The sequence below is a fragment of the Anoplopoma fimbria genome, chromosome 17, assembly GCF_027596085.1.
Source record: "Anoplopoma fimbria isolate UVic2021 breed Golden Eagle Sablefish chromosome 17, Afim_UVic_2022, whole genome shotgun sequence".
NCBI lineage: Eukaryota > Metazoa > Chordata > Actinopteri > Perciformes > Anoplopomatidae > Anoplopoma > Anoplopoma fimbria.
The window spans coordinates 9,599,176-9,614,382 of NC_072465.1; the positions used below are offsets into that span (position 1 = coordinate 9,599,176).

General features: G+C 41.1%; 1 protein-coding gene across 1 annotated transcript; it reads right to left on the reverse strand.

Moving 5' to 3' along the window:
- Positions 1–623: 623 nt before the first annotated feature.
- Positions 624–14,989, reverse strand: nucks1a (nuclear casein kinase and cyclin-dependent kinase substrate 1a). The gene is made up of 8 exons (XM_054616738.1): positions 14,659–14,989; positions 11,024–11,073; positions 10,322–10,412; positions 8,685–8,731; positions 8,394–8,546; positions 5,819–5,968; positions 5,114–5,266; positions 624–3,543 (listed from the first exon to the last, which is right to left on the reverse strand). Exons 1-8 carry the CDS (start codon positions 14,673–14,675, stop codon positions 3,293–3,295), a joined length of 912 nt encoding a protein of 303 aa, XP_054472713.1. The 5' UTR covers positions 14,676–14,989; the 3' UTR covers positions 624–3,292.
- Positions 14,990–15,207: the final 218 nt, after the last annotated feature.

Below are 15,207 nucleotides of genomic sequence, written 5' to 3' on the forward strand. Positions count from 1 at the left end.
ATAATTGGTGATGTAGCCTGGAGCTTCAGGCAAAGATTTCTAACTCCACACCTCCAGATGTTTTCATTTTCAACCTTTTAGTCTTCAGCCTCAGTAGACGCCGACTCAATGACATCGCCTGGTGACATTTTTAAGACTTTGCAAAGCTCCCTCTTGAGACACTAATGGTTTTAAACATCCTCTTCCTCATAGGCAGTAGTACTCTGCACTCTTTGATGTACACTCTTTGATGTGTACATTAGCTGTTCCCATTCATTTACCTTTTCGTTCAACAACTTTATGCTTAATTTATATTCGTATTTCTTTATCTTATCGTTTCCTTTATGTATTGAATTTCGTCTCCTGTTGACATGCTCTGATGAGGGCATCAGCAGATTTTCCATTGGTTTAAAAAAAATAAAATTCACCAAAATAATCATGTTATAGCCATAAAAACATTCCTCTTACCAATCATTGAGTATGTCAGCAGTCTGTTCATCAGATCAGAAAACTATATATAAAACAGTGTGCTGTTGTTGCACACAGCACCACTGGGTGGCAGACACTGAGGATTGCAGATCACTATAAAACTAAAGCCACATTTCACAGAGCTCAATGTCACAAAACAAGTAGTTAAATCCGTATAAAAAGTAGGTTGCCTTTATTAGAAGCTGGGAAACCAAAACATTATCAACATTGTCGTTGTTAATACTCGTTTTTTTCTTTTTTGTAAGACCACAATATTGCCATTACCAGCGTCATCATCGCTTCGCACTTTTTTTTCCCCCACAACATGCAAAAGATTCGAGTTCAGCGTTCCCTCTCCACACTACTGACAAAAGCTTCTCCTCATGGTCTCCTGTAGGCATCACAACTTGGCTTACATTTACATTGCCAGTACAACCGAAGGTAGAAAAAGAACAAAAAAAAAAACCACATCAAAAACCATACAACAGAAGTAATCTTAGAATGGATGAAAAGAGGAGAAATTCACAGCCTTTTGCCATGTGCCTCCTGTGGGATGATGGAGAGGAACCTTCAAGCCCTCAGCGCTGTGAGCTACAGGGCAGTATCTGATCCTACCGCCAACAGAGCTCTATGAGCTTTAGATTGGTATAAACAACTTTATTTTTCTTCCTTATTTATATCCAATTGTCTTAAAATGACATTAAGGATCTGGTGCCAATTCAGGACCTAGAAAAACACACTAAGCTGCTAAGGACAGTTGTAAAAGAATTGAATGTGCTTCTGAACCAAGGCCTAGGTTCAAGTGTCCTGTCCAAATCCAGGACCGTATTTGTATTTCAGCCATGGGACGAATCAGAATTTCTCCTGTTTGATGCATAATAATGCATTTATTATGTTCCCAAGGTCACAATAGCAGCTTTTTCTTATGTTCTTTTTTTTTTTTTTTTTTTTTTTTTTTTTAAACATCAAAACACTATATATCCAAAAAAAAGAAAAGAAAAAGAGGACAATCTCACGAGTTCTGCATCTGATCACTGAGTCACTAGTTTTGAGATCGTTTATGGCTTTTTTGATGGTCCATTGATCATAGAAATTGTTGACTTGTTCTAAGCCTAATTTGCAGTTTGTAGCAAAGACCTAAAACATGCGGGCAGATTACATTCTCAGGCCTCCAACAGTGATACCAAAGCCACTACTGAAAACTGAACTCAATGAAAATTAAGGCATTAATAGACAAACAAATGCCGGATATATACTGAGCTGCCTACTTTATTTCAATCTTTTTGGAGTCTCAGTACTGTGTCCTTTTAAAAAAAATGGATACGCTTGTGAAATACTTATGGGTGAACAAATGCTCTGAGAAAAGAAAGGATACCAACGGGAACCATTAAGCTGGTGGGACTGGGGGGAGGGGGGTGAGTGAAAGGACAAAGGTAAATAAGGGAGGGGTGGCTGGTCCAACCATCGGGCAGAACAGATTGGATAGGGTCAACTGTTTTCTTTAAAATCAAGATACATTTTTATTTCTTTTCTTAAAAAACAAACATTACAAAAAAAATCTGAATAGAGAATTAAAACAATGAACCGACAGAAGAAAAAACAACATTCATTTTTTTTTGAACTCTCAAAATGAAAAGAAAAAACGAAACATCTCTTCTTGCATTTCTTAAAAATAAAAACAAAAATAAAATAAAAACTGAATTAGGGGTGCCTGGCACAAGGGCTTGAATGCTGAGAAGATGTTGTAGCCATGCGGGGAGGTAGGGGGATCATGTGTTCTGGGGGGGGGGGGGGTTTGCTTCACGTAGCAATGGTGCGTCGTTAAAAACAACAGAACCGTTTAACATAGGCAGCAGATGGGCTGAGAGAGACAGAGGGGGAAAAAAATAAAGCCAGACCCTCTAACAAGCATACAAAATTTAAACAAGTACATAAAACACACACATGCTGGCTTGAAACCTGTGATAGTGGCAGTCCAGCGTGTAGCATACACTCAGTAATGACCAACCACTTCGCCAGTCCACCTAGCACACCTTTGAACGGTTTGAACTGAACTACAAAGCAGCAGCAGCAGCAGCAGCCACACAACAAGAGTTCAGCACCAATACAGTCTGAAACGAGCAGGGTGACTATAAAAATGAAAATGAAAATGAAAGGAAAGCTGCTTTAACTGACAGAACAGGTTTTAAAATAACTAGCTAGCTAATGCTGCCCTGTTAAAACATGCTCCTGGTTAAAAAGCACAAGGTACCAAAGAGAGGGCAAAGGGCTTTTAGCCCCGCGTGTGTTGACTTAAGCGTCGCTTTGTAAATACGGCACTTTAGTAACTTGATACTGAGAAGCCCTGGACAAAACTCCCTGTAATCGCACATATCGGTAAAGTAAACTGGACAGCTTGTGTGGCCAGTCATGTCAGATCACTGATAATCCCAGGGGAAGGAGAAAAACAAGCAAACGGGTGAAGTGGTTTTGTTCACACTCAGGACGGATGCTCACTAGCACTGAGCTCTTGGAAAAGGCGGACACTTTTGCTTTCACACTAGAATGCAGAATGTGAATGATAATGACAGGAGGGCGGGTGCGGCTGAGTGCTGTGACTCCTTACATACGCCGCATGAGAATCAGCACAATGTCTTGGTTGGAGGGGAGGTAAAAAGCTAAAACAGGGGGGGAAAAAAGCACACCAAGTCCAAACCGTTGAGCCAGGCCACCAGGAGAGGAAAACAAAACAAAAAAACCCAAAAAAATAATATTCTAAACGCAGAGCAACAAAAGAAAAACAAAATCTTTTGAGAAGAGACAGAGAAAGAGACATGGGAGGATGGGCTTCAGTGGGTACCATCTTCTAGTCTTCTCCAGAGGGCGCCTCCTCTTCTGAGCCGTCCTCCTCCTCTTCGTCTTCCTCCTCCTCGTCTCCTCCTGCGGCATCCTTCGTCGTCTTGGGGGCGGGGGAGGTCGCCTTCTTCTCTGCCTCCTCCTCTTCCTCCTCCAGGGGACTCTCGGGGTCCTCCTCTTCCTCTTCTTTGGGTGAGCTCTTCTCCACGGCCTTGGTGCTGGGGCGCCCCTTCCCCTTTCCTTTCATCGGGCTGGGGGTCACTGAGGAGCAAAAAGACATGAAGTCAGTTCATGATCAACAGATTACGATTTAAATATCAGTTTCCAAATTCAATGTTCAGATTCTTGTTTATTCTTCCCCAAATTCTGTGTTTTCTGTTTAGATTTTTCAGAATTCTGCATTTTTATTAGAATTTTAGCACATTTTATCATCAGAAACTGCGTCTTATTATGTGGTGGCTGAATAAATGTTAAAAATTCACTTAAAACCATCAAACCGCAATAGATATTAATGAATTTGTTGCAACAAGAAAGGGCCTCTATTGAGTATCAAACTAAATATTGCATCCTTATGTTAAATAAAATGCTCTAAACCCCCAAAGATTCCCCCCACACCCGTCTTTTGTTCTCATTGGCTGTACCTCTCTCTCTGGATGCGTCCGTGAACCCCTAGGAAGACTAGCTTTGCTTTAAAACAGTATTTACCGACGTATTTTTTTGTCATACAACAAAACATTAAAATCCCTTAAGCTTGTGTTAACGACAAACCTCATTATAGGTTTAAACAAAAACCCATATGAACAACCCATTGATTACAAGACATGGGAAGCGTGAAAATCCTGACTTATTTTCAGGTTTTTGGACTTATTCCTGCAGCACTCTATAGGGGAACAAATAAAAAAAAACAAAAAAAAAAAACTTTGATGTATAAAGTGAAGCCTCTCGCTCGAGCCAAAGCATTTGCCGGCCCGCCAAAAGTCTAGCGTGTCTCGCCACAGTTTCATAATGAACCAAAAAATTATTTTACATTTCTAAATGGTAGGCAAAAGGTACTATATGTAAAAGAACTAAAGTATCAAAAGTAAAAATATACTAATAATGCAGAATGGCCTATTTCAAATAATATATTTACAGTAGGACTAGATCATTGGATTATAATTATTGATGTACTAATGTTTTCTTCGCTCCAATGTTGCAGCTGGAAAAGGTGGAGCTTATTTAAAATACTTTAATATCATAGTTTATTAGTTCATTTATATTAGGAATCAGAATCTACAAAATAACCGAACTAGTCAATAATATTGTCAAATACATGTAGTGAGGTGAAAAAGTACATTATTTCCCTCTGAGATGTAGTGGACTAGAAGTATAAAGTTTCATAAAATGGAAGTACTTCAGTTAAATAAAAGTATCTTGAAATTGTACTTAAGTACAGTAGGCCCTACTTGAGTAGCCTAAGTGCACTTAGTTACATCCCACCACTGCTAGAACAAGAGTTCTACGGAGCAGAGTTCTTCACAGATCTAGCCTCTTCATTTTGCTCTCAAAGTGCACCTGATTGATGCATTTCACTTTAACATGTAGAAAATCTTCCTCTGGGGGAGGACGTTCTCAGAGCCCCCTCAAGGGTTTGAGGTCCACTCAATATAGTGTCAGTAAATCTTGTGGGAAACACTGACAAACTTGCTTGAAGTCAGAGTTCAGAGCGACTAAGTTAATTATTGACATAATATGAATACATCATTTTTTGACGGAACCAAAAGTCATTAAAAAAACACAGGTCAATGAACAACTGAAGGGGTTCTCCTTGAAGCCTGACTGGTCCTCTCACCTGTGGCCTTTAGTCGGGGCTTGGGGCTTTTCTTCTCCTTCTTGTCCGGCCGTCCCCGTCGGATCACCTTCTTTCCCCTCTTCTTGGAGCGACCATAGTCACTGTCATCATCATCCTCCACCATGAAGTCCTCATCGCTGCCGGACTCGTCAGCTGAACACACACACACACACACAAAAAAAGGGACACATAAAGATGTTGCAACACTGATGCTCAGCTGTCCAGCAGCCTACAGCACTGTGGCATTGTAGAGTTACTAATGCAACCATAAGTTCCTGTTATAGGGTGTTGGACACTCGTAACGCAGTTAAATTTAAAATGGACTTTTAATGTAATTACACAGGGTCGGCCAGTTCACCACAATACCAGTCTCACGCTACATAAAAAAAAAAATATATAGTTTGGACGTGTTTTCGTGGAGACCTGTGGCAAAGAATGTTTCACACATAGGTCAGTAAATTTGTTTATCGTACTTGTTTTATTCCTATATATTCACGTTATATTAAGGAAGCCTTCATTCTCTATGGCTAAGATAGATTACAACAGTTTAAACAGAACACAAAATGAACCACTGTCCGCCACAAATCTCGATATTCAAGACTATCAATATATTCGGGCGCCTCTACATTACATTACAGTCATTTAGCAGACGCTTTTATCCAAAGCGACTTACAGGAAGTGCCTCTACAGTACAGTTATACGTACGGTCATGGTAGGGTTCCTCTTTGTCTTCGTGCTCCTCGTCCTCGCTGCCTCCATCTCCCAACAGGATCTCCCTCTGTTTCGACACGGCTTTGGAGGCCGCCTGGCGCACCGTGCGCTTTCGACTCACTTCCTTCTCGTCGTCGCTGTCATCTACGCAAAGAACACACACACACACAAAAGCAATAATTCACAACAGTGTTATTAAAAGGCTTCATGCAGCTGTTTTTTTTAGCAGAGTTGACATCATTGAATTGCAGACTACTTCCACTAATGTCATACAATTTTATAAATGTGATACCCAATTGTTCAGAATTTCCCTGCTATTTTTCCCCATGTGCAACATGAGAAAGGTCCATCGATGCATGTGACAGTTGGTCATGTCTGCTTAATTTCTAAATGTTTCAGAATAATATGGTGACTCCCCGAACAATTATCTTAATTAGCATACTACTATAAAATATATCATATTATATAGTGTTATTTATTCAGAGCACAATCGTTCAGTCATTAAAAAGTCAGAACATTGTGAAAAACGTATATCATGAGTAAGTCATTACTTCAAACGCCAAAGATATTCCATTTACAATAATAAAAAAGTAGCAAATTCTCACAATAAATAAGCTGGAAATATTCAGCATTTTTCCTTGATAAATGTTAAACTTGTTGCAGAATAATTTTCGGACTGCTCCTCCTTCCATTTCAAACCTTGTAAAATTCCACATTGTCCAAACTGCACGTCTGAAGAAGCATGTGATCAGACTACCAAAGAAACGCCATAACTGTCCCGCTCACAGGTCAGAAAAGCAAGATCTTATTCTTTTACCCAACAGTGTAACTAAATGTAAATTTTTGAGTAACACTGTTTTAAATCCTATTTCCTTGAGCTTTCAGGGTCAGGCAATAGGGCAAAACAAACGTTCCTATCGGGAACAGTCATCCTCTGAACCAGGGGGTGCATTATGGGTAACAAAGCATAGCAGTAATAGATTGCGATGCCTTTAAATGGAACATATACCGCGTAATGAAAAGCCACAGTGAAACAATGAAAGGTGCATTTTTTTCACTAAGTAGGACATTTGACACCCTGTACTGCCAGGTCCATTGTAATTACTGAGAGCACATACATTGTGCCTGTAGAGGTTAATTATAAATTTGACCGCTGATGATGAAGTATAAAGGCAGTTCTTTTAGGGGAATTTAAATCACCCACAAAAGGAACCATCACCCAACCCCAGCAGCTTTAAATTAAAAGCTGACAGGGGAAAAAGGGCACAGATGTATATATAATGAGGATAGTGTTTAGACCATCACCTAGTCACTTGATTGGTCACAAAAAGATGAGATGCCGTCAACCTACATCAGACTCGAGCTCCGCAGATGACTGATTGATCAATCATACCTTTGACTCGCAGCGATAAATCAAAACAGAACGACGCAGTGTTTGGGAATGTTGGAGGCAAACGACTCAATCAGTCACAATCAGCCAGGGATTGTGGGAGGAATGCACCCGAGGAGCACTACAGGGAGGGCACATGCAGCGCTGCCCGTCAACCACGGAGCTCAAGTTGTTTTAGATCTTCACGTGTCAAAGAATGAATATCCATGGCACCAAATCCACAACTGCCTCTCTGTCTGGCCTTCCAAAAAACATCCTGGATCAGTGCATGTCATGGCTAGAACACATCATCTGCTACACAGAAATCTAAAGACTTCTTTAATTAGATTCAGTCCTATTTAATTGAGGGTACATTCTGTCTCAACCATTTGCAGGTTTCCTCAAGGATTAAAACAGATATAGCACAGAGTTTGGGTTTTCTTTTAAAAATCATAAAAAGGAGCAGTGTGTGGAATTTAGTGGCATCTAGTGGTGGAGTCGCAGATTGCAACCATCTGAACAACCCTCTGCTCAGCTCTCCTTTTCCAAACGGTGGCCTTCAGATAGCCAAAGCCTCTCTCTAGAGCCAGTGTTTGGTTTGTCTGTTCTGAGCTACTGTAGAAACATGGCGGTGCAACATGGCGGACTCCGTAAAGAGCACATGGGAGAAGGTTGCCTTCAGGGCTTAAGGCCAGAAATCTGCTAAGTTTTAGGCAACAAACCAATCAAACTAATGAAAACATAATGAATATTATATTCCATTTCCGCCATTAAATCCACCTAAATCCTGGTCATTTAAGTAGTAAACCTCATAGTAGTAATGTTTTTTCCCCCCCCAAGAAATACCAATATTGAAATGATATACGTTTTATTCCTTTAAATGCGAGAATAAAATTAATTTATAAAACTATTTTAGTACTGCACCTGAGGGCAAGTGACATTTTTTCCTTTTAGTGAGGGCTTACAGAATTATATTTATGTAAAAAATTGTCTGTTATACTGGCTGGAAAAATCTCAAAATATTTTACTCATGTTGCTCAATTAAGTTTTAATCATGCATTGGACTTAATAGAAAGCATATTGTCCTTCATACTGTGTATCAAAGTAGACGTTAATAGCAGCATACAATCTATTATACACAATTTTTATCCAGAGTTTAAAAATGATCAACACGTAGAGGAAAGACAATGGAATCATTACCTGCACCCCGTTTTCTCTTCGGCGCCCTCTTGACAGGCTTCTCCACCTTGGCTTTCTTTCCCTTTTTGCCTTTTTTTTCTTCGTAGTCGCTTCCCCCGTCTTCTTCCTCCTCCTCTCCAAAGTCGTTGTCTTCCTCCTCGCTGCCAAAATCATCTGCAGCAGTGACACAGAGGGGAGTCAGTGAGCCGGCTCACCTGTGTTCAGCCTCCACTATTCAAATTCCAGCTGTTTTCACTGAGTGCCTGAGTCAAACATTCTCATCTAAAAATCAGACAATAAGACTCCACTTACCTGCTGAATCATTTTTGGGTTTGGTGAGCTTCTCATCAGACTCTTCACTGGAACAAAGATTAGGGGGAAAAAACGTCTTAGCAACTACAGTACCCAGGGAGATATTGAACAAAGGCAAAGATTTAAATCTGCATTTTGTTATTCAAATAAATATGCAACTAACAAGCTTAAGAAAACACTTGTTCTATGCCCGTTACAAGATTAATTAACTGGTACACATATTTGTTTACATGCCTGTGTGTGATTATTTTACTTGATCCCTATCTGGCAGGTTCACTAAAACACGGATGCCATAAATCATTGAGGGGCTGTGCTATCGGCACGCTAATAGCGGGGATGTCTATTAGAGCTGCTGAATGTCCTTTTTGCGACCATAAACCACCATCTTCACAGGCCTCATTTACACTCATCCTCTGGCAATCAGCCAACCCATTGGCATGGGGTTCAGCGATGATTTTTGACCACGTTAACGCAGGTTTTTTTTTTACACGTAACGGATGGAGTACGTGAGGTCTACATGGGGGATTCAACTCAATGGGTCAGGGACGGCCGCTCGGTGTGGGAGTGGCCCAAGGTGACCCTCGCCGCTTCCCGGGGCCGCCTGCCATCTCCCAACACAACTGTCGACTTTGCCTAACCCTAACATCTGGTGGATTAAACTTGAAAAATATCACTGTGAACTAAGCTCCACTAACTTTGCGAGAAACACATTGCATTACCTAGAACTTCTTCAAAATAAAATAATCCTGTTGGTTCGCCAGTGCAAAGCTTTTAGTGTGAATCAGCAACAGCAGAAAAAGTTGGGTTTGCATCAGCAGCAAACAGTAACACAGGTGTGAAACTGAACTCCAAACCACAGAGACCCAGGTAGAAGTTGCAAAAAAAGGGGTTAAGTTGCTGGGGACACAGCTAAAGGAAGGAGTCCCAGACTGAGAGGCGATAGTGGAAACGCATGTCATCACAGTTTGGGTTGGTGAGGCTAAAGAGGACCAACCCAGGCCCGGGAAAAAAAGCCAGTAAGATTTTATAGGTAAGACATAACAATCTGCATCCATTTTCCTCCAGCTGAGTTTCCTTCTCCCTACACTCTTTCAGCTCATCCATCAGTCTTGCTCTGCCTGAAACACTGCTAAAGCACACCTGGCGTTCTCTGCTCCTATACATGTATTTGATCAACTACCTATTTCCTGCTAACTTAACCTGCCAGGTTTGTTCCACAGAACCATCTGAGAAGCAGTCATTTGTAATTGCTTGGAAAGTGCATTAGTCAATGGACTCTTACTGAAGCCAGTCGGGAGAAGAGTGAATGCATCTTTTCCATCATGAAAAGCCTTCAGTGTCATAGTTTGCTCTTCTTTCAATAAAGAAATACTCTAGTTCTGAAAGAGCGGATGCTATTGCAGCATCTACGCTAACCTCACCGGGAGAAGGGTTGTTGTTTTGGACTAACTGTTCAATTTTGCTACTATTTGCATTAATGTGTTGAAGCATGGCACAAGATTGTTATCAGTGAAACACATGTAAATGTGTAATGCCTATAAGAAGAAACCCAGAGAATAAACATATCTATCAAAAAGAAACAGCACTTAACATGCGACAGAAAGCCGTTAGAAAACCAATCTATACCGAGGACTCACCTGTCATCCTGTGAGTTCTTTGAGCGCTTGTGCTTGGGCTCACGAGGAGGTGCGCGCACCTTCTTGGGCTTATTCCCACCATACTCCTCATCTGTAGAGAGAGGACAGGACTTCACTCGCACAAATCCACAAACAAGGTTTTATTTTATTTTGGTTCAATCAGACTAATTAATACATTCACTTTATTTTTTCCTTCCAGAAATGCTTTAATGTTAAAATAAAGAATGGAGTTGTCAAATTCTGCATGTATATCAGGTTTTGGACTTCCAAGCAGTAGCAGTTCTAGAAGTAATATATTAATTCGGCAGACACCTGTATGAGTGTATTCTGCAACATTTGGTTGGTTATAAAATAGAGATTTTGCCATATTGTTTACACCTAATACCTTCAATATCTCTGGATGTATTGCAGCATACTGGACAATGTTGCAAACCAATGATCAGGACTTTTTATGGTATTATTGGATTTTTACCTTTTTTGCATCAAAAGGAATAAGGTGCCTTAACTTAATTTGCCAGATCAGCCAAAAGCAAACACTGCCGTCTGTATTTTTCATTCATTAACCATTTCTGAATCCATTTTCCAGTACATGTACTTCATTAAAATGTACATAGATATCACAGTGTAAAATATTATACAAAAGAATGATTTTTATCCTTATCGCCCACCTTTACAACCACGTATATTGAAACGTTCTCTTACCTGCATCATCAGACTCGTTGAATTGTGAGTAGTTCACCACTTTCCTGTTCCTGCGAAGAAGAATACACACCGTATCACATTACGTTCTAGCAGGACAAAGTTACTATACTGCCAACGCCTGATATTAGACATGGACATGAGTGCGGGGGGGCCTACATAGGTATAATAGGTAATATCCACAATTCAACACAGCAACAAATCAGCGGTGTATGAATGTCTGGTTTGTATTGAGAAGCCACAAAGAGCCACCAGCGGGGGGCTCCGAACTGGACACTGGTCTAACTTCTACAGTTTCCAAGGCCAATCTGGCAAAGTGTACGGAGGAAGCTTCGGGTGACAGCAGCTGACTATAGAGAAGGTAAGGCACACCTCTAGAAGCCGCGTTGGTTAAGTTTAAAACCGCAGATAAATCCTCCTTCATTTGCGTGAATAACTTTCAAACACAATCTAAAAGTGATTAACGTACAGTGCGCACACACACAAACGTTTAAAAGAACAGGTCAAAATTAAATAATCTTCAAGCACTGGTTATATGGATCCTAAACATGCCGTGTGTGTGTGTGGTTGTGGGAGGGGGAAGGGTCACTGTGCTACAATTTTAACAAGTCCTTAGATTACAACCACAGGGACACAGCACACCCACACTCAAAGCCTCAGACATGTGTAACAGCAGCCAGTGACACGCCCGCCAAGCTTTCCACACATTATCATTCGCATGTCAGGAATATCAGAGGGAGCAACGTTCTGCGTGGTACTAGGTGTTAGGACAGCATTCTAGGAAGTCTGCAATCCTTTCATTTTTTTTTGTTTTGTTTAGGGTTATGATTTGTTCTCACTTTTAAACAGGCATTGCAATTTTCCCAGAAATTGCTTTAAACACTGAAATAGATGGACCAAAAAAAAATACTTCCGATACTTTTCATTGTTGTATTTGTTACAATCATTTATCATTGTTTCTACCCCAGCAATCAGATTCAGGGAGTAAAAGGAAGATTCTAAAAGTTTGCATTATATTATAAAAATAAAACATTTCATTCCCTCCTAGGGTTGTTAATAATTAACCGCCTAATTAAGTCAGAGCCAATGGTGTTGCTAACTTCCGAGGCTAACCCAATTCTACTCCAATCAGCATGCAGCTGACCAGGCGGCTGGAGGAGCTGTAGAATTTTTACTCACTGCCGTATAAACTGCACACAACTGACTCCATACTCATAATCACACACATGCTCTCTCTATTGACCGAACACTCACGTTACCCCAGAGTTGCAATACACTGGCTCAAACCCTGACAGAGTACGCTAGTGCAGATACACAGCTAACAAACACACAGCTATACTAATAGAGGCGGCGGACGCTTAGTAGGAAAATGCACGCAGCACATGGACTCAGTAGCCGGTTTTGTGCTTCGACTGGTAATAAACGATACGCTTAACCAAAGGCTGTATATAAAAAGTGGACAAAGTCATCGTGACGTCACCCATTGGGTTATGGTCTGCCATTTTTTGAGTTTGGCGATTTCGCCATCACCATCTTGAATTATGGCCACCACGTTGTTTTAATTTGCAACTATTGAATGGAGGTTACCATATTTGGAATGCGAAGGAGTGACATAGAGATGTCGTATAAGTCTCTGGTAGCGACCTGTCAATCACAGTAGTCCCGCCCTAAAGCATACCCTGCTTTATGGTCTATTTGACTCTAAATGGACCATAATTTACTAAATGAACATCATGCTGTATTGAAGAAGACTTGAAACTAGAGATTGAGACCATAAACTCATGTTTACAATGTTTACTGAGGGAATAAATCAAGAGAGAAGTAGGGTCGTTTTCTAATAGACTTCTATACAATCAGAATTCTTTTTGCATCCTGAGGAGTCCTCCCCCCGCTGGTCAGTAGAGAGAATGCAAGAAAAAGTAAATTCCGCACCAACTTAAATTGTTTGCTTATTGATGCAGCAGGGCAGCTCGTTTAATGATCAGTCAACTACGGCCAGCTGTTGTTGTGATAAATGGAGTCAATTGAAGTAAGGAATTCCTCAGTTTGCACTATATTGATCGAGAAGAATGAGGCCATCTTGCCTCCAACTATGTCAACGCCACATCAAATGACTGCTCTGGATGCAGAAGAACAACCAATTTTGTAGCCGCGAGCTCAGCTTTTTTTGGTCAGTTTATAGCATACAGTGAGGAATTTGTTGTTTCAGTGGACTACCATCAGCACTGTCTGGACATCTACATAAAGCTGGCAGACTTTTTCCTTTAACCTCTTAAATGTTTTTATTTCGTGCTTTTCAAGACATGTTGCAATAAAATTGCATAAAAACAAACAAAAATGTCGCTCTGATTGTGCCGTTGGTATTTGTGACCGGAATATTTATGTTAATTAAAAAATAAAAGTTTCTTGCGTTGATGGATTCATATTAGTTTGAGATATCAGAGGCGAGGGTCCTTCTGATTTAGGTGGTGGTCCCCAGAAATGTATTCATAACTTTGAGAATTAATGTTTTTTTTTTTTTAAAAATGATTGCATTAATCACACCTCATTCCACCCTCCATCATTTTCATACAGCTCCTAAAGGCTTGTTTGATTTGAAATAAAAATCTAAATTTTCACTTATAGAACTAACAGCTTTGACTAACAGATTCCTTTATTTAAAGGCCACCAATCAGTCATTACGATTTCGAAATACCGCGAGAATTGGGGGTGTTCAACTTTAAAATCTGAGCAAGTAAGAAAAAAAAAAAGACTTCTAATTAAGTTAAATTTGTATTAAAGGGTCCTGGAAATACCTCACATGTTATAATCACGATATGTGTGTGTGTGTGTGTGTGTGTGTGTGTGTGTGTGTGTGTGTGTGTGTGTGTGGGGGGGGGTTGTAGTTCTCCGCCTTCCTCTGACATCAGCCAGCAGCGTTAATTTACAACCAGCACTGGAGATGAAGATCCGCTCTCCCCAACTCTTCCGACTACATTGTCTTTGACTAATAAAAATATGCAATACAAATGCGACATAAGCGTACTACAGTATCGACGTGCCCAGTCTGCGCGGCAACAAGATCAAATCCCGAGGCCAAACACCACCTCCTCCGGTCGTTTTCTTTTTTCCCCAGTTTTCGGTAGTGGGGGGTGTTGGCGTTTTCAGAGCCTCCCCTGGATGAATGGGGTCGCCATATTCTCATTCTCGAGTCACAGAGGGAAAAATATGACCAGGCCTGGTGTAAGTGAGCCGTACAACGTCGCTAGTTGAATCACACCGCCTAATTCTTTTCGCCTGGCCTACATAGAAGCCGACAATGCACATCATGGATTCAGTTTTTTTTTTTTTTTTTTTTTTTTTTTTTAAAGCAGCACGACACACCGCGAATCTCTCCACAAGACATGGCGAACCGTCCGCACCGCCGGGATCCATGTTAGAACAAGAAGGCTGAACACACACACACACACGCACAAGCAGGGGAGCACACGCGCGCACATTCCCATTATTTTTTCATGAAATAAACACATTCCCAGCTCATTAAAAAAGGGGGAAAAAACGCAGCATGGTCGAGGCGTGCATGTTCTCTGCGAAAGCCTGCCAGCGCGGTGTCCGTTATTAACGTAGCGGAGAGCGGAGGACATATTTAGCACACCTACCTCACTGGTCTTGACATTTTGCAGGAATACTGTAGAGGTTAAGGATGTAAGAAAGAGGGGAGGGGGAGAGAAGAAGCAGCACAGGCGAAAAAAAAAATACTGGTTCCCGCTCTGCAAAACACCGAGGGGAGCGAGCTTTGCGCACAAACTCCGCCGTCCGAGCTAGCGCGTGAAAATAAAAGTACGGCGGCGACTCGTCCTCCAAACGCAAATATCCCTAATTTTTTTTTTTTTTTTTGCCCTCAGCTACTCAAAATGGTGAATAAAACAAACTGAAACTGCAGCCCGTGTGCAACCAAACCCCGCGGCCTCGAGGGGTGGGTCCTCGAGGACAAGCACCGCCCCTGCAGGGCAGTGAGAGGAGCAGCGCCACACTCCGCTCCTCTAATTGGCCGGTTTGAACGACGACCGTCCTTCGTATTGGCTACTTCGGCTGCTCGTTAGAACGTTTTTAGCATTTTGTTACCCGCCTCCTTTAGCAGGCTCGGTTGAACCATCACTGCTAAGAAAACAAAAAGAGGCCCTCAGCTCGGATGCAAACATTTAATT